The sequence below is a fragment of the Candoia aspera genome, chromosome 8, assembly GCF_035149785.1.
Source record: "Candoia aspera isolate rCanAsp1 chromosome 8, rCanAsp1.hap2, whole genome shotgun sequence".
NCBI classification, from domain to species: Eukaryota; Metazoa; Chordata; class Lepidosauria; order Squamata; family Boidae; genus Candoia; species Candoia aspera.
The window spans coordinates 18,894,006-18,919,905 of NC_086160.1; the positions used below are offsets into that span (position 1 = coordinate 18,894,006).

The following is a 25,900-nucleotide window of genomic DNA, read 5'->3' on the forward strand; positions in this document are numbered from 1 at the left end:
TCTAATTCTCAGCAATAACATGGAAGTATTGGCTTCTATTTTTTTTTCCAATTTCCCAATCTAATTTACAGCAATTGGCCATATAACCTAAAATGCTTATTTTATCCTTAGTCTTGAAAGTTTCTTCTAAGAATACAAAAGATCAAACAATATGGCTAGAAACAGAGAGGTTTGTAACTGGTTAAAATTATATGGACTATTGCTATTAGCTAACATCTGCAACAATCTGCAATACCATCATATGGTACCATACCATCACGTATCATTGTTAAACAAGTGATCTGGATATGAGATGGAATAGACTAGATTTTTCTCAATGTGATGCCCTTCCAAATATATTGGATTTCAACTCCCACAATCCATTATAGATAATTAGCCAATGAAGCCAATTGCTATGCTGGTTTCAGAATGTGGGAATTGAAATCTGACGCATCTTCAGGACAGCTGGTTGGGGAAGGAGGAAATAAATTCATTCACGAGAACATACAAAAATTACAGACCAGCCCATAATTAATCTGGATATGATTGTGTTTGCAGTGGTGGGATGGGAAGAACCCTCTTAGCTGTAAGTAAAGAATATAATAGAATTTTAACTGAGAACTTTTAGAGTTATACCTATTTGGAAGAAATTGTAGAAGAATAGCCATGATATCTTTTTGCAGCCCAAACTACAGAGATTTATAGCAACCGGCTACAAATGAACACTTTAATTATCTATCTGTCTGTCTGTCTACTGTATCTATCTATCTGATACATGTAGAGTTAAGAAAAAATTATGATAATGGAGCTAGGTACGTTTTTTGGTGGGACAACTACAAACAATGAGGTCAAAGGGATATAAAATGCAGTAAGGTCATTATCTTTTTAACAGTGGTCACTCATAAAATTATTTGTGGCTGCTTAAAAACATGCTGATTCACATACTGTATATAGTATAATCATTTAGATAAAATTAAAATATTTGATGCTGTGTCACACAAGTTTATGTGATAAAAATGCCTTAATTTTTATACTGCCACAAAACTTTTTTTTAAACCTAGAATTAAGTCTTTTTAGTTCAATGGGACTCACACATAGAATTGTAGAGCAAATAATATTTCAGCTTGTGACAAAGGAAGCATTCATTGCACAATTTAATTTGGATGACAATAATAGTAAATCAAATATGAGAAATCTCCATGGAAAACCATCTGCTACAAAAGGCCAATTCAACAAAATGCTACTGGAAAATGTCTGGCAATATTATAGCTTGATAGAAAGCAACTTGTGTTTCTTAGCCTGGTTCCAACCCTGGCATCTGGTGATATCATGTCAGTGTAATTCAGAATCAGGAAAGGTCATAAAATGAGAGGAGTTAAGAGTTATAAATTCATGGTTTGATAAACAGATTTTTGAAAAGTGACATAAAACGTGTTCAAGATGACATGGCAGACATATAATAATGGAAGGATCATTATATCTATATACATCTACCTCGAGAAAATACACATTTCTAAATAAGTTTAAGTAGGTTTTATGATTTGGGGAAAAAGTTGTCATCTCATAAATGTTTGTCAAGCATGAGATATGAATGGTTATACTTTAGATTAAGAAGAGTGTAAAAGGGGAACTGATGCTAACACCACTCAGTTCTCCGAAACTGACAGCTCAGTTTATTTTTACTTGTATGTAGTTTAGATAGACTTTTAAGCAGTTTTAGGAGCCTTGATGTAAAAACGTGTGAGTGATTTGATTATGTGAATGTTATGCTGTGTTAAAAATTTATGTGTTAAAAATTTATTTAAAGCATAAATTTAACTCTAGTCTTTTAATATTCATTTAGCCTATTTTAACCTGTAATAAGTTTGTATTTTAATAAAAATAGACAAAAAATTATAGAGGTGAATGATTTAAAGATAAATATTGCATGTTTCAAGGCCCCTGGGAGACATAAGTCTCCAGGGAGGTTGACATTATATTTCAAAACCTTCAGGTTGTCTTGTAACTGTTAAGCTAATGGCCTAACTAAAACACAGAGCATTTCTATGAGCAAGCACTCAAAGCTGATCAACATATTCTAGACGAAGAACAGGATATAACTACCAGAAGGAGCTATAATCAATTCAACACTTCTTAGTTGTGTCAAAATATTTGCTATAGGCTAATTAGGATACTCACCCAAAAGGACTTACTTTGATTCTTTTTTTAATTTTTTTTAAAATTTTATTATTTCTATAGCTGCCCATCTCAACAAGTGACTCTGGGTGGCTTACAGTCATAACAGCCATAAAACAGTTAAAATAATTAAAAACAATTAAACAGTACAAAATAAATATATATGGTCACCAAGTAAACAATGCATAGATGTTAGTATAGCCAAGAAACAGGGCGACTGATTGATTGATTGATTGAATGATTCACTATAAAATACCTTGATGCTGGGGTATGTTGTGAGTCTAAAAAACTGGAAGAAAATAAAGGACACAGTGCTAGTGAGATTGTGAAGTAAGCCAGCTTCCTGGGTAATAGAATAACATGATCATGTCAATGTAAATAGGGAATCTCACAAGGCATTGTAACAGGAAAAAAGAGCCATACATAATACCCATCAGTAGGGGTAAGCATTACAGTATTATTTGAAATATAGAAAAGGATTAAGGAGTAGTAAGCCAAATATATTGGGAAGGGAGGGGAAGGGAAGGGAAGGGAATGCAGCCAGATCTAGTTTATACTGACACCATTCACGGTACCTCTCCATTCCTTTCTATCTTGCAAACCATCTTTGCTTCCACTACATTCATATGCTGCTTCATACACTGGCCTTTGTTTTTTTTCTTAGCCAGCCACATACTTCAATATCTTTATTGTCCACACTAAAACTGGTTGTTCCATCTATTGTCATTAGTTTGGTCTTCTTTATATTTAATTTTGGTTCAATTTTTTCTTGACTTTTATTACTAGAGCTTGCAGATCCTTGGAATTTTCAGCCATCAGAGTAGTACCTTCAGCATAATGCAAGTAATTGATGTTTCTTCCTCCAGTTTTAAAACTGTGCCAGTCAAGCTTCCCTTAATATATTGTATATTGGGCATATAGACTGAATAAGTAAGAGAAGAGTGTAAAGCCTTGTCTCACTCCTTTGCCAACCTGGGCCACTCTATTTTGCCAGGATCTCTCTGTACTGTGGCTTCCTGACCCGTATATAGGCTTCACATGAGAATGAGATGTTCTGGGATTGCCATTTTATTAAGCATGTTTCACACCTTATCCAGAGAGGAATTACGAAGAGCTGGTCCACTTGCTGGCTCTTCATTCTGCTTAGGTAAAGGTAAAGGTTTCCCTTGACATTAAGTCCAGTCGTGTCCAACTCTAGGGGGCAGTGCTCATCTCCGTTTTAAAGCCAAAGAGCCGGCGTTTGTCCGTAGACAGTTCCGTGGTCATGTGGCCGGCATGACTACACGGAATGCCGTTACCTGCCCGCCGAAGCGGTACCTATTCATCTACTCACATTTGCATGTTTTTGAACTGCTAGGTTGGCAGGAGCTGGGACTAGCCACAGGAGCTCACCCCGTCACACGGATTCGAACCACCGACCTTCCGATCGGCAAGCTCAGCAGCTCAGCGGTTTAACCTGCAGTGCCACCGCATTCCTATTCATTCTGCTTATTTTATACTTATAAAAGTCCATGGAATGACTTTTACTGGAGCCATCTTCAGTTTACCATTTTTTCCCTGGAAGTCCTCTAGTTCTTCCATTCTCACCAGTTATAGAAGTGTAATGAGCAGTCAATCAGTCTACAGATTCCCACTTCCATTTGCGCTCACAACAACGTAGATGACAAGAAGTTATGGTTTCTGACATGCACTTGGGACTTGTTTCCTTAGCCAAGACTGTTGCAGGATTTCCCAGCAGTTGGAACACTGTATCCCTAATTTTAGTCCATACTTTGCAACAAGCCTCAATGAACTCACCTTGACTCAATTATTCCGTGAGACTCCCCTCCAATACTATTGTATCATTACATCGACTGAATGGAAACAGTTTTATTGCTAGAAATAAATATTTCCTACAGTGTTTATACACTCAGCAATTGTATTCATTTTGTATCATTGTCCCGTCATGAATGATCATAACTGTTTCAGACCAAAACTAGTTCTATATTAATATAAAATCTATAGGCACTCATTAATTGGATGGGGTAATAAAAGTAGAACTAATTCATGTGTTAGGTATTCAAGGCACCCATAGCAAGTTTAATATTTAAAGATATGCTTAAATCATTAAAAAGTTAGACATACCACCTGAACATATATATAGGAAATCCCACTGAATTAAATTGGTTTAAATTTAAAAAAAAATAGACTCCCTTAAGTTGTGTTTGGCTCTGGATGATTTTATAGACATGCACATCTAGTTATCTTGGCAACACTATGCAACTGGCTTGCCTTTCAGTATGTCTTTTCAATGTCCCAGTCTATCCTACAGCCCTTGGATTTCCTAGTGGTCTCCTATCCACTTATTATCTGGTCTGACCCTGTGTACTTTTTTGGGGGCAGCGGGGAGGTTCAGCCAGTTGACTAGATGCTGCCACCTGCTGTGGCTTAACTGAGATTAATTCTTTCTCTTTCGTTTAACTATGGATAAGAATGATTTATTGATTTACAGCATTATGCTTGCATATTGCCATGATCAAACTATTAAAACTTCCATGGTGAGGTTAAAATCAAACAAAACAATCACAGTAATAATGATAACGACATCATCACCAACCTGCCTCCAGAAACATAATGGCAGAAAAATGAAACAAAAAATAAAACAAGAAAGAGAAAGCAAGATAATATCAGGTAGAAGACTCAAGGAAAGGACCTTTGAAACAATTCAGTTTTTAAAAGTTTTTGGGGAACCAACAAAAGGGGCCAGCCAGATCTCCACCAGGAGGCTGTTCCAAAGTACCGGTGCTACTCCAGACAAGCAGCACCATCCAGCCTCACTTCCAAATCTCTCAGAAATAGGGATTTGCCAGAAATTCTAACTGTTTGGAGCAGGCTTGAAGCAGGTGTCATTTCTCCTTCCTATCATAACAGTCAAAAAGTGTGACTACACCTGCCAAAGAAGCAGCTAGATGCTGGAAGGCTTTGACTTTGTCTATGCCTCTGGCCTAATCCAGCTTCCTTGGGATAATGCTGAAAGTGGGAATTAGGAGTTTAAGGCTTCTGATTGAGGCTTTACAGTGAATTTTCAAATGAATTTGGAAGCCCTGAGAAAACTTCTAAATAATGTTGTAGGAAATTAAAAGAAATTTATCAAGGAGAGTGAAACATTTGAGAAGGGGTTTTGAGGGATCCTCCCCCCCTAATTTATTTTTTCCTCATTCATCAGAAAAGAGACTGGAAGCTGTTAATCTAATAATTGACTGTGATATATGAATTGTAATTAGGGATAGATCCAGTTCTCTCATTTCCTTTATTCCACAGCTGAATTTTTAAAATTCTTTTCATTCTGCTTGTGGAGAATTTTGGTAAAGAACTTGCATGAGAATTTCGGTAAGGACCTTGCATGGAACAAAATGTTCATTGACTGAAATCAGCAAATTCAATTGGAATAATTGTTCCTCTGTTGTGTAAGGAAGAAGGACCAGCAAAAAAAAAGAAAAAAAAAACAGATGGTAAACTTAATTTAGCACTGACTTTGTGACTGAATACACTGAGATATAAAGCCAGCCTTATAAACGCAAAGCACACAAACCTTTTACCTGGATAAATAGAATCTAAGTTTTTAAGGGATGTTCATGGGAAAAAAAAATACTTGGTCTTAGCAAGAAATATTGCAAGACAAAAGTGCTGTGGAATGAAGTTTGATTGGCAGGCAGTGTATGTTTTGCTACCTATTCTTGGCAAGAATTAGCAAAATCCCTCTGTTACTGGCAAGAATTGCAAATTTGCTCTACATAAAGAGATTCCTTTGTTTCACAGCAAAGCTGATAACAACTGTGCAGAACTGAGAAAGGCATGCCAAGTTCCTTGGAAGTAGGGATGCTATTTAGAATAGGAATTAGGGCTTGCTCATACATTCTTATAGAAAGGAAAGACGATATGAGAGCCAGTGCTTTGATTATCAGGATGAATCAGATGGTGCTGCTAATGGAATTATCTCTAACCATATCTTCCATTTGCATATACATATTTCCATCTGCTTGTATTACAGAAGTTTTTGCAGCACATCTCTAATGTTTTGGATACAGAGTGTGCCCAGTAGTTCAGAACCCGTTTAAGCTAAACTGTAAGTTATAGATAGCACATTACTGGTTTCATAAAGCTTGTAGAAAATCCCTCTATAATCTCATAAATTCCAGGTACTAATTTTCTTATTTTTCCCCCATCTGAAGGCGGTTGGAAAATGGGTTTCATCTCACAGCTAGCATTAAGGGGAAGGACAAAACCTTTGATAACTCTATTGTCAGTTCTGCTAAACCCCAGGTTTAAACCTCCAGTTTTATTCCAGAAGTTTGAACTTCATATTTTAAAAAATGAACCAAACAAAATTTTCACCCATCTCTTTTTCATAAGTGGAGAATTTTCGAAGACAAAAATCTTCTTTGTGTGAAGACAAGTCATGCTTTAAGTCTGACCATGTGATGTTGTAATTTATGTGAAACCAGCACACTGAAATTGATTTACAGACCACGGATAAACAGTCATGGCTTGGGACAGTGTGTGAAGCCATTTTGAATACATGGCTGTCCCGCTTGTCACCTCATATGGTCTTCTATGCACTTATAAGTACATTCTACATTATAAGTAGCAGCTTTATATAATATTTAGACCAATTTATTTATTTGTTTGCTTTAGAAAGATATCAACAATATTATTAATAACAAGATAGTTGAGAATGATCTTAGAAGCCATGCAGCCATCTCATTAGATCACCATTCCTTGAAATTTTAGGCCATTAATTTTTACAATTAATCTGTTTAGAAATTTTTGTACCCACTAAGTATTTATGTGTTTTAATAGATAAATTTTAAAAATTGTGCGCCACCCAGAGTCATGTATGTGAGATGGGCGGCTACATAGATTGAAGAAATAAATAAATAAAATATACATGATTCCTTACAGTAGTTATTAAAAAGCATATATTGTCATGTTCACCTTGAAAAAGACCCCAAAATGTCCTTTTCAAAATGTATTTGCCTTCACTAATGGAACATACTTTTGGGGAGATTTGCATTTATTTGAATAACTGTTAGAGGGAGAATTATCAAAAAAGTGCACTCCATGATGATTGTGAACATTATGGAGTGTGCTTGTCAGCTCAAGTACACTTTGTACAAGCAACACCTCAACCCAATCTATGTACTCTGGACATTGATTGATTTCTACAGCTATGAAGCCTTTCTAGCATATATTTGCCATCACTTTTCTGTGACAGGGAATTGTTTCCTTTTTGTCAGTAAAGGCAAATGTTTGGAACATTTTGCTGTGTTTTTTGCACTTGATTACTGTCATTCTCAACATTCTTAACAACCAACTCAAAAGGTCACTTAAAGGCAAAGCTCCTGTATTTATCTCCTATAATACTCCCAAATGTCCAGCTTTCTTTACAGCTCTACTCCAATCCTTCCCAACTTAGTACCTCTAGAGGAGAGGCTCAAAGGTGACTTCTGAATCTCCTTTTTTTCAAGCCACATCTGACCACAATTGCTAGAAATCAATGACACAATTCTGTCCATTTTCAGGTGGGGAAAAAAAATGCACACACACACCAAGGCTAAGAAAAGCAGAAAATATTGACCCTGTTCATTCATGTTACATAGCTACACTCACTTTGCATCCACTCCATAAATGTAGTGTAGTCTTGGCTACCAGGAGAGTTTACCCATGGCTTTAAAATGAGAACTCAGAAGTTAAATAAAATAAAAATTTAATAGAGTTTAAAAAAATTAAAATTTAAATAAATAAATAAAAATCTAAAATGTATTAATAGAGTTGTCCCAAACACTTTTTAAAATCTAAGCATGTCTAATGAACCTACTCCAACAGTATTTTACCAGTGCAAATAAGTATTGTTGCAGCTTGTCAACATACATGGTCTAACTTCTCTAATAAGTTTAGCATTATTATTAACTCTCTTTTGACTGTTATTAAAAGAAATAAACTAACATGCTGCAAACATGTCCCAGTGAATTCAGAGTTGACATAGGATTGCTCACTAAAACACCATCTGCTCAATAAACTTGTAATAAATTTATTAATAACTTTCAGGCAAAAAAAATCAAATATACAGTATGTATGTATGTCTGTGTGTTTTATTTACACACAAAGAGAGAGAGAGAGAGAGAGGGAGAAGGAGGTGCACTATGTAAAGAGAAAGTAAATGTTTCTATATCGGTGATTCTCAAATTAATATATCTATCTTTGCTATCAATATATTTGGTACAAATTGTAACCAAAACAGTTTGCCTTATAATATCCATTCTATAAAGAAATTACACATGAACTGAAACCAACTGGTTTGCTTTAAGGATTTGATCAATGTTATTCCCTTTTAAAGATGGAATTACTGTTTTGAATTGTCTTTGGTTTTATTATAGTAGACAGAAATGTATAGAACACTGGTAGGAAGGGAATAATTAAATATTTTTATCTTTTGGAGGGGAGAAAGATGTTTAGGAGGTTTATATGATTTTTTTTTCTTTATTTTAATATAAGGGGGAGGAGTAACTGTACTTAGTGATTTTTATTATGTGTTAAAGTGGAATGACTTATAGAAATAATGTGGTGTTTTGGTTTAATATAGAGTAAGAAATTGATTATGGAAATTTTTGTATATCCTTGCTGTTAAAAGTCAGAAGACACATCTTTTTATAAATTTGAAAATTTTTTCTCTTGTATTTCTGCACTTCTTCAGTTTTTTTTATTTCTTTGTAGTTTTTTGGTTTCTTTGTAGTTTTTATTCTTCTTTTGAAACCTAATAAAAATTTTTATATATATATATATAAAAGAAATAGACAGAAAGTATTGAAGGTGCATATAATTGAAACAGCCTTTCAGTAAGTACGGGCACTAGATTTATTTAAAAGAAAAAGCAAAATAAACAGAACGTTTAAAGCTATAGAAATAATTTTTAAAATCTTCAAAGCATAGAAATGAGACATGTTACACAACAGTTCCTGTGGTTTAACTATTAGTCTTAATCCATCCGTTCTGCTTCTCAAAAGCATTCAGAAAGTGCTTGGCATTTTAGATGAATCATCGGAGATTAGCAAGTGAAAAACTATCTAACCAGGCAGTCAGTTTTGAGGGGAAAACTCATGGTGTGAGTGAGCATAGTTGTGACTCACTACCTAAAGAAGCTGAAACAACTGTGTGCCAACTGGACTTTCAGCTTGTAAAAAGTATTGTTTTCCAATCCTGTGAGTAAGTGATGTAACAGAACAACCTTCAGATTTTACCAAATACCCTGACAATGATCCCTTTACACAGTTCGTGTGGGAACGAGTTATTTTACAAAGAACAGTTATAACCATGTCACCATAGATTTTGAAGACCTAGGAAGAAAACTAGAAGTGTTCAGGTGGAGTTCTCATTCATTCCTTTCTAGAACTGGAAAGGAAGGAAAAAAATTGAAAGAAAATGATAGAATGCATGTGTGGCATTGACAAGAGAGATTAGTTGGTCCATGTTACATAGGTGCCCACACAATGAGTAGCATTCTCTTCACAAGGACTGCTAATTAATTATGTGTTTTGTTAAAACATGGAGTGCTTCATCAGGAGACCTGATGGAAGGAAGTGGAAGTGGGTATTTTTCTGAAATACGTTCAAAATAAAATGAAAGGTCAAGAACCAATTGCTCAGTGAAGATACCATGGTGATGCTGATGCTAGGCAGAGTGGAAGGCAAAAGGAAGAGGGGCCGACCAAGGGCAAGATGGATGGATGATATTCTAGAGGTGACGGACTCGTCCCTGGGGGAGCTGGGGGTGTTGACGACCGACAGGAAGCTCTGGCGTGGGCTGGTCCATGAAGTCATGAAGAGTCGGAAGCGACTAAACGAATAAAAAACAACTTAATTCCTATTTTATTTTATCTTAGCCTTCTCCAATTGAAGTACTGGAAGCAATTTTGAAAAGTATGATGAATAAGATGAACTAAAGCTTAAAGATGGATAAATAATCAGGGAATGCCTGCTTACTTTGAACAAGAACAGTATAAATCTCTGGGACTAACTGAATTGGATCTTCATGGACAGACCCAGGTAGAGTGCATTGCAATAGTCAAGTCAGAAGGTGACTGGGATGTAAGTAACTGTCTCAAGGGTACAACAGATATAGTAAAAGGGTACAACTGGTGCATAAGATAAAGCTGTGCAAAGGCTGTCCTGCCATCTGCTCTTTAAATAGGAGCTGTGAATTCAGGAAGGCCCACAGATTGCATACCACTCTTAAATGGGGAAGTGCTACCCCATCCAAGTTTAAAGGTGGAACATCCCCAGACCTAGGTGGCCCAAACACTCACAGCAACTTGACGTTGGTAGGATTGAGTCAGAGATGCTTCCTCCCCATCCAAACCTGCACAGCCTCCAGGCACTGGGACGGAACCTTGACAGACTCACTTGGCTGGCTGGGGGTAAAAGATATAACCGGGTATACTCAGCATACTGATAACAGCAACCCCAAATTAGCAGATCTCACCCAGCGGTTTCATGTAGGAGGGGCCTAGGGAGCAATCTCTTTCTCCCCCCTCCCCCAATCTGCACTAACTGAAGCCAGCCCTGGAGAAAGGAAGAGAACCATCATAAAACAGTGCCCGCCTATCCCCAATCCATGGAGATAGCTCAGAAGGAGACTATAGTGAACGGTATTGAAGGCCACTCAAATACCAAGTTGCACCAAGGTTGGATAACCACTTCCATCCTGACTGTGGCACAGGGCATTGACAAGTACAACCAAAACTGTCTCAGTACTAAATCCAGGCCTGAAGCCTGACTGAAACAGGTTGAGATATTCTACTTTCAGGATTCTCATCAGCTTCAAGCTGACCCACTTCTGGTTGATAGTTACTGAAAACTCTTGGGTTCAAGAATGGCCTCTTGAGGAGGGGGCACACCACCACCTCTTTCAAAGCAAAAGGTACTACCTCCTCCAACAGAGAGGATACCACAGCATGGACCCAACCACAGGTCACTTCCCTGGCTGCCTTTATGACCCAGGAGGAGCCTGAATCCAGTAAACAGGTGGTTGATCTAACAGCTCAGAAAACCCTGTCCACTGTTGGATGTGTTAAACAAGAGCCATCTGTTGCAGATGCTTTAGTTTGGATTCAGTGCACTGAACAGTGGCTTGGACTCAGTGGCTAAATGGCTCCTTCCAACATGGTAATTCTGGTACTTTCAAAAGTTACACTGGCATTGGGTCTTCTCTTCTTAATTATGTAAGGCGTTCAGTTTAATCTGGATTTATTTTAGAAAACAGTTGTCAAATCAATGCTTTTCTTGATACAAAAATAAAAAGATCACAGATGGGACCTGCAAAAATATATCAGTCAAATCTGATATCTTATAGAATATTTCATTTCATTCCATCCTGGAATTTAAAATAAAAACTACCATGGATCCTGCTGGAAATAAATATTGGCATTTTACTCCTGGTCAAAGCCATTTGTTCTTATCTCAGGATGCTAACTTCCCACCAGGAAAGCAAGAGCTACACCCCCTTCATAGCAGTTCTGTCTTCCTGACACATTACTAATACTGTATGTGAAGAAAAAATCATTGGCCATCCTGATCTTTAGACTGAACTTTTTTTTGGGGGGGGGAGTGCTTAGAGTCAGTGTTGATCCCTGGTGACTTCTGGACATGTCCCTGCAGTTTTCTTGGCTGGAATTTTCGAAGTGGCTTGCCATTGCCTCATTCTTAGGGCTGAGAGAGACTGGTCCAAGGTCACCCAGCTGGCTTTGTACCTAAAGCAGAACTGGAACTCACAGTCTTCTGTTTACTAGATTGAAGCTTAACCCCTACACCAAACTGGCTCTCTTGATTGAACTATTCGTATATATTTTGCATGCACTGACAAATGGCTTTACGGCTAATTATTGTGTGTGTTGTGTAGCTTCTCTTAATCAAGTAGGCTCCATTCTGCTGAAGCAAGTCAGACTTGATGCTTTCTCCTGTAGCGATCCTATCATGATTATCACTATTGGACTAAAGAGAGATAGAAGTAAAAAGTATGAATATATTCCATTCCTTTCTGAACCTGTAAAAATTATTCTTTGTGTACATGCATTGCTTCCTTTGTACATGGGATTTATTTAACTGATTTTGAGTTTCTTCTAACCATAGGGTATGTTCTCTAGAAAAACAAAACAAAACAGCATTTCCCTTATTTGATTGGTTCACAGGATATGAGAATGCTTGCCTAATTGTTTTTCAGAAAAACAGGTTAATAAATAACATCAGTTTCCTAGTGCAACGATCCAGCCATTAATATAAGATTTACAAATAGCTTCATTCTGTGCTGCTAATGGAATGCACTCTATGATGTAGCAATTAATATTTGAGGAAGTCTTTTCATTTCTGTTTTAATAAGCAGCTGTATTTTATAGGCTTATTATCAACATTCTGAAATACTACCCAGCCAAAAATTTCAGATAAATAGGACACATTATTTTGAAATATTTATAGGCTTAGATTGCTTAAATTGCTTTCTGTGAGTCCATTTCCTTTCCTTTTTTCCTTTCCTTTTCTGTATTATCCCATTTCTATACCTACTGATAATATAGTAGACTATTTCTGCTGAGATTAGCCTTTTTATGAAATTTTTGGTAATACCTGCTCTTTTACCCTCTTAATTTATTTAACTGACTCACTTTTAAAGTGAACTGGAGGAATCTAAGGTAATTATCACTTACATACCCCGTGGACCTGAAATCTCTTGATTTCTCTAAGAAATGTTTTTAACTTTATTGGAGGGGTGGGATTAGTGATGGTTTTATATTTTTGAAAGCAAGCAGATGTTGTCTCAGATGCACTAGTCACTTCTTTGTAAAGATTTAAGATAATACAGGTAGTCCTCACTTAACAACCATTTGTTTAGTGATGGTTTGGACTTATGACGGTGCTGAAAAAAACTGACTTGCGACTGGTCCTCACACTTATGACTGTTGCAGCATCCCCGCGCTCACATGTTCACGATTCGGTGCTCAGCAACTGGTTCTCATTTATGCCTGTTGCAGTGTCATGTGTTCACGTGATCACAATTTTTGACCTTCCTGGCCAGCTTCTGGCAAGGAAAATCAATGGGGAACTGCACGATTTCCTTAACAACCACATGGTTCAGGTAATGCCCATTGTAAGCAAGAACTATTACTATCTTCATGGGCAGTAGGAAGACTTGCTACTAGGGCTACGTGAATTTTTGGATTTGAAAGCAAAAGGATGCTGAAAGTCATTAAACCACAGAACCTTTTCCTAGAATCATGCTGGGGCTACAGAGGGAAGCCATGTAACTTGAGAAATGACTCAGGTGTTCTAAGCTAAGGAAGCACCTCCATGCACTTTAAAGCACGTTTTGCCTTCAAATCCAAAGTGCCTCACAGCCCTGCCTGTTATAGCTTGAGGGACATTCATCTTTTATTCAACAAAAAAAAAAAAAAAAACACCACTACTCACTTATAGCTGTGGAGACCTCTGTTTGTGTCCCTGCATTTGATGCAGAACAGCTAGATTAGATAATAGTTTTATCCCCTGGGCTATTAGACTCCTGAACTCTTAATAATCCCCTCTTACTTCATTGTGGTACATGCTGTATGTAGGACCATGATATTTATTAGGGATAATGATTAGGGGAGTGGTATGGTAAAGAATATATATTATATATTATAGTAATTATATTTTGTGAACCAACTGCAACAAAATTTCATTTTAATGTACACCTTGGTGTATAGTGGAATGACAATAAAAGTTTATCCTATCCTATCCTACCCTATCCTGGTTCCTCTGGCTGTTTTTAAAGGGGAAAAAATGAAACAATTGTGGCTACTTCTTGCAACAAGAGAAAACCACTGCTGATACTCTTTTTCTTTAATCTTCAGGTTTGGCTCCATGTGATAAGTAGCAGAGTGCAAGGTTTATTTCTCTTTTTCCTTCTCCTCTTCCAGAAATAGGAGGGGACCCAAAGAATAAGAATTTGCTACAAGAAAGCAGATGACTTTCCCTAAAGTTAAGGAAAGCAAGGAGCCACCCTTCCATCTCCCACTAGATTTGTTTTCAGTCATGGATTATACATGTTATAAACCACATAAAGGAAACCATTGATTCAAGGAATCAATACATACTAGTCCGCACCACTTGATGTGGAAATCCAAAACTTCAGAAAGCCGCTACAGTAACTTTCTCTAAAATCTTAATCAACCATCTTTTTGGAAAATACAGAGGCTGTTCCTAATTTACACCAAGTGGTATCACAGATTCAGAAAATTCAGGCTGCTTGCATTACTGTGTTTTAGATTCACAATGATTCTTTCTCAGCCCATTGACAAAGTTAAGAAGAAAACAGAAGAACGTTGATATCACAGTACCTATAATAATATGTGGGAGTGACCTTGGGAGACAGGATGAACAGCCCCAGACTGGACAATGGTCAAATAAGAGGCAGCTTAGCCTGCAGAATAAATGGGGTGTGGCAAACATCTCAGAAAGGATGCTTCCTAGTTTCTTGGACTATAAAGGTGAGGGGGGAAAGATGTACTTTCAGACTTGCAAGATTCTGTTAATGTAATATTATAATAAAGTTAGAGCTAGTACATCTGGGATTTGGCAATACCTACAATGAAGGAATGATTGGAGAAGATGAAAAAAACTTGCTGGGATGGCCAAATTGACCTGTTTGATTAGAGAAAAGACAATATCTACATTTATTGCTGACTGGAAACCCCTTATGGACTTTTTGCATAAAACAGAAAAAATGAACTTATGATCTATGATTTTATCAATTAGATAGGATAGATTATAGAAAAAAGACAACCATGATGTAACTTTAGAGGAAGAGGTAAATCTACAATTATAACTGATGTTAAAAAGATTGGAATCCATTTCTTTGTATCTTTTTTCTTTTTCTTCTACTTTTTTCTTTTCTTTTCACACTTTAACTTTCTCTTTTATTTCTTTTGCTTTTTTCCTTCTTACTCTATTTTAGTTTGTATTAACTTTCACTCTTGTTTTTAAAACTTTGAATAAAATTATATTTTTTTAAAAAAGAAGTATTCCTGGGTGTGCTTCTTGTCTGGACTTCCTTGCAAGGCTGACAGTACCACAGAGGATACCCAATTGCAGATATAAAATAGTTTGTTTTCCACTTGCCTAAAGGAGAACTTAAATGGAGATACCATGTAATCTTGTCTTGACTTTTCCAAATTTCTTAACAAAAGTTTGTTGGAGGGAGACTGGAAATCTAGTGGGTGTACCACCTCCCCAAACAGCATTTGATATACCACTGGAATCTCCAGGAATCTGCGAGGATGTCCAGATAAACTGAAAAGCAGAAGGAAGAGTCTTTTGTTTCTATAGAAATAGGTCAGGCAAAGAATCAACCAGAGAATTTACATTTACGGTTAGAACTTTTGTTCATGCTTGTGCTGACTCTAAAATTCTTTAATGCTCCATATATTAAGAAACTGTAATATCAGCATGATTCAGAGGTTCTAATATTTGATTCCTCTTTAACCATCTTGTGATAATAACTGTAAGAATATTTGGGATTTTCCATCTCTTTATTGGGATTTTGGGATGAAGAAATCCTATTTATAGCAAACCACTATCATCTTGTAGTCTGCGTGGAGCATTAATGTCTGCTGTATTTTCTTGCTTTCTCTTTTCAATAAAGCTACTGTTTTCTCATAATCTGAACAGCTCAGAAACTTTTATTTTTCAACACCGTATATTTGCATGTTAATATTTAAAGTTCTAATGTGGGTTTTACATTTTTTTCTTTTTCTTTTTTAAAAATAAAGTCTGATTATATTTAACTCTTGGGAGATTGGTCTATCTTTCACAGGGTGGGGAAGAAGCGCTGATTCCTCTAAAGGTACACCTTGATGCTATAAAGGGGTAGTAGAGGTGGTTTGACAGCCATTATTTCTCTTTTTGCTTCTTGAGCTTATTATTGCCAGAAAGACAGGATAGGTTGTAAGAACCATATTTCTTCCACATAGTGGGATTGGGGGAAAACACCAAGTGAAGCATACCAAGAAGATAGATGGTGGCAACACACTACCCCAAAGCAGGAGACAGGGCCAGGGTGTGAAGAACTAAAGGCCCTCTAACAGTTTAATATTTGTTTAAAATACCCTTACTCAGTTCTAACTAAAGAAGCTCCTAGAATGGATTACAAATATCAGTAAGAAGTCAGTTCGTATTCAGATTCAGCATTTCATCTTGTTCTAAACAAGCTAACTTGCAATGAGCCTTATGTTTACCATGTCATAGTATATAACCTACCTAGAATCATCCAAACAGCCAAATTATTAGGATCTGAATCAATACAGCTAGCCCATTTATATTCAAATTTGGAAAAACAGATGGTTAGAAAGGAATACTCACACCAACCTCCCCTGCACTGATTAATACAAATGAAGGAATGTAAGATTGAAACTCGTCAAAGGAAAGAAAAAAAGAATTTAAGTTTCTTCAAGAATTTTCAGTCTGCATTTCACCTGGTATAATTTTCAGATAATTAAGTATTGAATGGCTGACAAGTAATCCCAAGCAGGAATCCATGAGACTGGAATTATATGATTTGGTTTGAAAATGTCTCTCAAGTTTTCTCTCTCCCCATGCCTTCTATTTTCTATCATATTATACTGAAATGGCCAATCATTTCAAATCAACTTCATCATCAAAGTTCTAATGCTTGCAAATGAATATTACATCACAACAATCTGATCCTATTAGATCTCTCTGGGGGTCCATGATTACCATTTGAGGTTTTCCACCAAAGACAGAAAACAGTTCGCATTCATTTGTACATAAATAAATAAACCTGCATTACCTCCCAACTCTCTAATTGACAGGAAAACAGAGCAATGATATATGAAAAGAGTATGTTGCCTTAGCAGCTCTTTTCTCAGATAACTATTTACCAAAATGGCAATGAATCAAATGCTAGAATTTTGCATGCACACAAGTTGGTGACTTCAGAATGACAAAGTGACAGTTGCCCTTGGGGAAAGGATAATATTTCAAGAGCTCCTCTTTCCAACAAACACCAGGGGTCTGGATGTAATAACATGTGTCAGGACAATGAGTGATGGAAAAACAAAACAAAAGAACTGAAGTTAAAGGTTAATTGTTTTTGCTATTCAAAGGATTAATTCATGGAGATTTTCTGGAAAGAAACAGAATTGCATCAGATTTCTGTGACAACAAAAATAAAAACTTTCAAACCAAATTTAGAACAATGAAGCAGTGAAGAAACCTTACTTTAAAAGCAAGCAATACTCCCCTCCAAAACAACAACAACAGCAGCAACAAAAGCCCTTTGTGGTCCTATCCTTCATTACCAGAGATTCTGGAAACTTCCCATAATTTAAAACTTTTCTTTCAGTATAAGATAAGGTGGAGGACGAGGGAATTCCCAAGGACCAGATTGATAAATTCAAAGTAATCAGCTCCTTTTGACCAAAAGCATCCATTAAAAAAATCCTTATGATGTGCACTTGTATCGATGTGTGTCTGTCTGTGTTTTTGTGTATCAATTGTTCAAAGGGCATATGGTCAAAACAATTTTTCTTCATGAACACAACTAAGGGGAGGGGTTCTTAATTATCCCTTCCTGAACATTGGAGCAATGCTTTTTAGTTCCTACTCCACATAGTTTTTCTCCCCCCCCTCCATCATCATGAGAAAAACTTAATTTTGATCAGTGGGCAGGAAAAACAGCTATTACAAAGGTGCTAAAACATATCAAAGCGAGAATATAGGTAAAGCCATCTCAAAGCAGCACTGCGTAGCAACAATTAAAATGTTAAAAGAGACTTGGTATATGCAAAGATTGTTGTTGTTTCTTTAAGCCTGTCTTGACGGGTTTTTGTTTGCTTGTTTTCTGCCTCAGTGTCTGGTTCTGAGAAGCAGAAAGTTTTTATAGCCAAATATGCATCTACATTAGGGAGCTGCTACTTCTGCTTTTTAAAAAAATAATCTGCTGAAGGCATCTGAGCCTGAAAAAAATATTTGTAAAGGGCACAAGTAGGATATGTACATTATCATGTAATAGAGCATCACACTGTCATTAAAGTATAAATGGGGGAAAATTTAAATGTTTACTTTTTATAAATATCAGAATCTGTGGAATAAATCAGTTTGTTCTCAGTTCTTCTCTCTCCATTCTACTCTCTGTAAGTCCTTCTCTCCCTTTAATAGATCCCTCAGTGTTTCAAGTGCATTATATGTGCCTAATCTGTTTTTTGAAAAATATGTATTATGAGATTTGAAATAGGAGATCTTTAGGATTATTCATGAAAGTTGCCTGTTCAAGCAATGACAAGGATGGAGAAGTTTCATGTGAAAAGGTAGACCTTTGGCAGTAACTATACATTATGCCAATAACGCTTGGCAAACAATAGGAAAAAAAACTCAGCAAAATATCTAATACCATAAAAATGCATTAGACTTCAAGATCTTTCAAGGAAGATGAATATGGCTAGCATTTTCAAACCCACATGTCCAGAATCAGATACGAAATAAACTTCAACTACTATAGGAAAATATTTATGCCTATGCATAAATATAGATCGAAGAAAATTAGGAATTTCCATACTCTCTGAAATTCTTAAGAATATAAGAACTGATAGATCAGCTCAAAGGGCTATCTTGTTGAAAATTCTCAGTCAAGCAGTGATCACTCAGATACATATAAGAAACTCAGGACATAAAAGCGATAGCCATCTTCTATGTTGTTCCCTGGCAACTGGAATTAAAAGCAAATTCCCTTTGATTCTGTAGGTAATGTACAGCCATCAAGACATTCATAGAACTATTTTCCCTAAGTTTGTCTGGTCCATGAAATAAAATAAAATCTAGATATGTGGCCATCAGCATAACTGACACTGGAGAATTCTGTGCTTGAACTTCATGTAGTGTAAAGAAGTACCTTTTTTAGATTATGAACCATTCCACATTTAGTTTCAGTGGATGGAACTAAGTTCTAATATTGTGAAATAAGGGGGAAACCTTTCCTTTATACTCATTTTCCAAATTATACATTATTTTAAATGTATCTGTTATGTTTTCAGCTTCACCCACTTTGCCACAGGCTACAAATTCCTCAACTTTCCTAGCTTTTTAATTACTGTTTGCCCTTTGTTTGCCCTCTTCTGCTCATTTTTCCAACAACCCTTTTCTGTAACAACTCTTAGTCCACAATGATCACAAATGAATACATTATTACAAGTGGTCAGACTTTCCAGGTAGGCTAGGTCAGCAAATACAAACTGCAAGAACTGCTGGAACTCTACTCTACTGTGGTAGGGTTTAATAATAGAATCTTGAAAGCCTGCCAGAATTTTCCTCTGCCCCCTTTTATACCATGCAGAATTTAGGTGGAATTTTCTTCAGTCTGTTTTTCACATTCCCTCTTTTCCAAAGGCTAAGGTGTCTCTTATTTTCTCTTTTACCTGCTAATGACTCTTGTATACCTTCACCAATTTTATCTTTGTTTGCCTCTACACCGGTTGCACTATAGAATTTCGTAAGGGCTTTACTATCATTGCCATTTTCCATTCCAAGCTAAAGCACCATTCCTATATGTTTGCAACCTAGATATATTCCCAAGGCGAGTCTGCAGTATAGTATTGTTTTAATGCCCAAGTCTTTAATGGCCAGCTAAAGGGCTTTCTCATGATATACTGTCCCCACCATCCTAAATTGTTATAAGAAAGTTGACGTTTCTGGTTCTTACTTAAGCAAAACATATATACTCTGTGTGTGTGTGTGTGTATCCTTGTGCTCCTTGATCCTTCAGTCGTCTTTGATACCATCAACCACGGTATCTTTCTGCAGGGGTTAGGAATGGAAGGCCCTGGGTTTCAGTATTTTGCCTCCTTCCTCAGTGGTCACTTCTAGACAGTGTTGATAGGTGGGGAGTAGTTGCTCCTGCATTCCCTTCTTGTGGGGTGACTTGACACTTTCACCCTTTTATTTAAATTCTACATGAAACTGCTGGGTGCAGTCATCCATCCACTTGGGGTTCAGTATCATCAATACCATCATCAGCAGATGATACCCAAATGTACATCTCAATCCCAGGTTGTGCAAGTAAATTTGTCAATGTACTGACCCAGTGTCTGGAGACTGTTTAGGTCTGGATGTTTTTTGTTTGTTTGTTTGTGTGTGCGTTATTGTTTTGGTCTTGTCCATGCAGTTATGTTTTATTATGTTACGTTTTTAATTTTGCTTTAATTATATATTTGATATTGGCCTTACTCTTTTTCTGCTTCTGCATCTTCCTATCTGAACAGATCCAGCATCATTCCTATAAAGTAACCATAATAGTAAATATTAGTTGTCAACTATACCCAATCTATTTGGATTTAGTATCAAAGAGAAAATGTTCCCATTCATCAAGTGATTTCTTGAAATTTCATATAAAGTGAAGTCATGTAAACCTGTATTTAGTTATAAGGTAGATTAGAATTGAAATGGTAACTTTTTAAATTATTAAAATTCTTATTGTATAATTATTGTGGCCCAATGTATATAACTTAAGCAAAAAGTAAAGCAAACAACAGACAAAAGACTTTGTTTCCCCTCTGTATCATGACCCAGGCTGAATCTAAATCTGAAGAAGCTGCTCCAGCTGAACCTGTGGAATGTCAGCTGAGGCTGATGAAAAACAGGCATCATCTGGACAGCTGGAGCAGTCAAATGAGGATGACATAAGGCCTCCCAGTCCCTGCACCTGGTGAGTGGAGAGCAGGGTAGTTCTATGAGGCTCCTTGCCAAGCAAGGGAGTAAATCTCTTGATTAGTGACAGCTGGTTGCAGCCCAGTTTAAGAGACAGCCCTCACCCATATTCTTTTTCCTGGAAACAATGTTGGATCTCCAGCTCTTGTATGATGTTCCTGTTAATCCTGTTTGTGTAAGAAACCTACTGCACTGGCTGGCACTCAGAACTTTGGATGATTTTGGTCTATTTTTTTGTGCACTCAAGCAAGTGTCTGAGATCTGTTTGCATGCTTTGATTGTTATTATCTCTTGACCTTGAGTAAACTGTGAATTACCATAGCAACTGTGTGTGTCAGTAGTGAAACCAGAAGCAGGACACTCTGCTTGCTAAATTCAGATTTCAATTCTATAGTGCACTACAAGATGTTATCATCTTGTTCAGGGATTCTGCACTTGTATGAAATCTCACTATGCTTTACATGTCTAAATCACACTAATTCCAACATTTTAAAAAATTAAGGGAATAGAATAAGAAGGCAGGTAGTGGAGTATGGAGACACCTTGAAGAAGGAATGCAAGGGTGGTTGTGTATTCATCAGCTTAGCCATAAAAAAGGATGTGGGAAAGAAACTCATGATTGCCTTGCTTTGATTCTCTTTAGAATAAGAGGGGTGATTGAAAGAGTCTCTGCCTGTTCAAGATTATGTCATTACACATTGCAACAATAGAGTTGCGATAGTCCTTGTAGAGTCTGTTTCCTGACCTGGTCTATACTTCAAATGGTTGACAAGTAATTCTAGCTAAAGTACTAGAGCAGTTCCTGTGGTTATTTAGGTATAATGGGAACCATACATCCTAACCTGCAATGTAACATAATTTGCTTCATCCTCCTCTAAATTGCACACTCAGTGTGGCTCAGTACTTGCTTAAACTTAATACTGTGGTCATGCCAAGGGGTCAAAAACACTGACTTCAGGAAGCAGTTTTCTTTTTCAATCAAACTCATTTGCTTATGCACCAGAAGGAAGTCTGAGACCTGGTCCCCAATTTGAAGAAAGCAGAGTGCTTCGAATAGGCTCTTCCATGACTTCCCTATGTACTGAAATTCTACTAGAAACAGGGAATAAAGCTAATATTAAAAAGGACCCAAGGATAACTTTTGCAAAACTAAGATTACACAGGCACTCCCCCATAACTCTTCCACTTAGCATTGCTGATTTGAGTTTTGGTAAAATAGTGGCCAATGTAGCAAAAGGTATCTGCATAAGAAAATGTCAGAGGCACAAACTTTCCCTGGGGCATTCCTTTGTTAGTCAGAGCAGCAGGCATTATGCTTTTCATCAGCTCTTCCTTGGAACCTCCTTTGGTGATCAAAGAAGTCTGGAGAACCTTTCCAGGACCATCAAGCTTTTGGTAAGTCTTTTATTGAGGCCAGGAGGGAAGCCATCAATCCAAGGCAATCGCTTGGCTCAACCTTTTCCCTTTTGTTCTCTTTTGTTGGGTGCTCTTTTGTTAATAGATTTGACCATTTCTTTTGTCATCAGGCTTTCCTGGTAGGAATACTATATTTGAAATACTCATCTTTTAGGGCAGAAATGGATAAAATGAGAAAGAAACTCCCACCTCTTTCTCTTGCTCTAATGAGACCGGTTCTCCTTTTCTCCTCTTGCCCTTTCTATCCATAGCTGAAGTCACTCAGGAAAAATGTGGAGATGGGAAGCCAGGGCAATCTTAAGCTTTCCCTTTGTTGCCAGCATTTTGCTTACCACAGATTGAAACCTCTTTAAGCTCTCTAAAGCCAGACTCCACAGACTGGTACAACCAGTCAGTTTGACACTCAAGCAGGAAAAGATGTGTCGGTGTCTCCCATTGAGTTGGTGGCCTTGCAGAAGGTGAAGCAACCCTCTCCAATACTTTGCTTTCTTAGACTTTGGAAGCACATGTTTGGTCTGACAGCCTGGAAGAGTTGGCTTTATCAGAGTAGCTGGATTTAGAATCAGGCAAAGGAGAGGTATACAAATATCCACCCTTTGAAGTGGTCTGAGTCCTCAGCTCTGGAGAACAGTGGCTTCAGGAAGCCAAGGACCACACAGCAAACTTAGTCAAAGAGAACTGGCAAAGTACTTATTGATAAGGAACCCCTATTTTATTTCCCTTTTAACTCTTAAAGGGTCTAACTGAATTCTGATTACCAGAACACTACAAAGGAAAGGTGATTGCCCTCTCCCCCTTATTTCTTCTATCTAGAACTTTTCTTTTAAAAAAATCTATTTAACTCTCTATTCTTAGTGAAGGGGTTCCTGGGTAAAAGGTCTCCCCCTTAGCATATGTATGTTTGAATGCTACATCTAGAAAATTTGTCTTTTTTTTTTTTTTTTTTGCTGTGGGAGAAGGCCTCAAAAATTCTGGCTTTCTTCTTTGTGGAAAAACTTCTGTTTCTGCCTTGTCCTATAGCTGAACAATACATAAAGTGAATCACTTCTTCAAACTTCTCCCTTTTCCCCTGCCCACTTTGAATGGTTTTATCTCACTGAATCCCCTGTGTAACTCTTTAAAATCCAAGCCTTTCTTTTACTGAACTGAGATATAAACCTCACAAATCTGCATTATAAGTGCTTATTTGATTGCCATGTATGTTCACTTCAAATGTTTTGTGCTACATTTCCCATAAATGGGACCATAAATTGGAGTAAATTTTGGCCCAATCCAATAAAGCAATTTTCTCATAAATCAAAGTAGGCTCAGGTCAAAGACATTATTTCTTCATAAGAGCCTATCCTAATCTTGGTATCTTCCCTGTGTTCCCTGAATTTCAGTTCCTCCATTCCATCCAGAATTGTCATTGCTGAAAATTCAGGAATAGCTGCCTTGGTCTCCTCTTACAAATTACATGAATTAAGAATGGACACTTGTTGGATCTAAGTGATCATCGTGTCTATCAGCAATATCCAGCCAGGTTGCTCCAGAAAGAGAAGTACCATGTTCAGAATCAATTTGCTGTTAGTCCGGCACTTGACACTTAGTAGTTACTCCTGTGAACATTCAGTTCCAAACAGATAAAGGACACTTTACACCATTGTTTTACTCTCTAAACCCTCAAAAGCTGTTTGAAAACCAACTGAAAGATAACACTAAGTAATCATACCAAATCCCTTTGATATGGAAAAACCAGACCCCCCCCCCAAAGCTACTTACCACTGTGAAATTCATTACTTTCAGGATCCATATTGTCATGGCTAAGTTAACGATCATGGTAACCAACAGCAAGAGGACAAAGAAGTATAAGCACCTCTTTCGCCAGCCATAAATCCCTACTGGATAAAATTGAGGATTTTCTGTTCTTGGCAGACTGTTTTGCTGTGTTGCCAGTATATACTGCTCCCGTGTCATCTGTTAGAAACAACAAGAAGGAAACAAAGCATTAAATATTTATCTGAACAATTAAAATATGCCCAGTTTTTGACTAAGGGATCCTTAAGGAAATCCTTTTTTCTGTTCTGGAAACTAATGATTTATTTCAGTTTTTACAAACAACGCAAAGCAAAAAGGAACTAAAGAAACAAATGTGATTTTTCTGACAAAAACATGGACTTCCATAAAGTATCCAGATCTGTAGAGCTGATGCATAATGGTTGGATTCACACCTTGATGTATATGCAATTATTTCCTTTGTGTGATAAGGAAGTTCACTTATTCTGGCTAAGGGTTATCTGTGTTTCAGGGACTCTAACTTACTAAATGATTAAAACAAAAACCCGCCCTGGATTAACATTACATACAACCATATACAGAATGAATTTGAAGGGTTCAGGAGACCACATAAAAGCACTTTGATCACTACTACCTTCAGGTTTTGATCTTTCCTTTTCTGAATGGAAAAGATTGATTCTGGTTTAAGAGCATGTATTTACCGTTAGTATAAGCCTAGTTATCTTCACCTCTAGGGAGCATTTTGGTTGTATTTCTTCTAAAATGTTGAGGGCCAGTGAAGAAAAGGGAAGACCTTTAATGCGATGGATTGATACAATTATCGCAACAATGGATGCAAACATTGGACCAGTCAGGCATATGGCGCATTTCGTTCTGTTATACATAGGGTCACTATGAGTCATAAATGACTTGATGGCAACTAACAACAACATTTATTGTTAGAATAGGAACACAGAATCAGTTTCTACCTAATACTGGTGAAGTACAACTCCATAGAGCTCCAAGCCAGTAAGGGCAACAGTGAGGTGTCTTTGAGATATAGTGCAGTGGCATCTGGAGAATCACAGACTCTCCTTTCCTGCTCTATAGGGAAAAGGTTCCAGGGATATATCTAGCCTTGCACTTTTAAAGAACATCAGTCTGACTGATATTTATTTATGTTCCATGTGTAGTATGTATGGATAAGTGCTCTATTACAAGGCTGAAAATGGTAAAGCTAGATTGATAAGATAAAATAAGGTGAATAAATGAAATCTTGGATCAATTAAACTTCATAGTTATTTCAGTGCCAAAATCAGCTTAGTTTTATCAAGTATAATGTTTATTAAAACTTCTATGGCTCTGAGTTTTAAAAAAATCTTGTCTAAAATTTGTTTTCACTTGAAGAAACTGAAAAACAACAACCTGAGTAATTACCTACCATGTAGTAAGTACCTATTGTAACTTACATAGATGATTCCATCCCTTCTCACTCTGTTCTTCTCCCTTCCTCATATAACCCTCCCATGATCAGGATTGTCATACTACCATCCACCCATGCTTTCTTTGAATGACAACATGCCTTGCTTGTGTTTTTATTCAGTCTAGAAATAAAATTCCACAACAGCAATATAAAGTCAACCTTTAAAGCTGAGCTTGACTCCTGCTGACTCCATGAAAGGATCCATTTAGTTTTCTGGGCAAGAATAGGGAAGTGGTTTGTCACTGCCTTCTTTTAAAATGTTTCTTTATCTTCCCAAGTAAGCTTACAGTCCTAGGATTTCTTCATACTTTCA

At 36.9% G+C, this 25,900-nt stretch overlaps 1 protein-coding gene across 3 annotated transcripts in view; it reads right to left on the minus strand.

Annotated features, from left to right (window-relative positions):
* SGCZ (sarcoglycan zeta) overlaps positions 1-24,305 on the minus strand; it is a 199,301-nt gene extending 174,996 nt beyond the window's left edge. For all 3 annotated transcript variants that reach the window (XM_063309828.1, XM_063309829.1, XM_063309827.1), the window contains exon 1: positions 24,111-24,305. In XM_063309828.1, coding sequence (XP_063165898.1) covers positions 24,111-24,305 — 195 coding nt within the window. The remainder of the gene's footprint in view (positions 1-24,110) is intronic.
* Between the last annotated feature and the right edge of the window lie 1,595 nt (positions 24,306-25,900).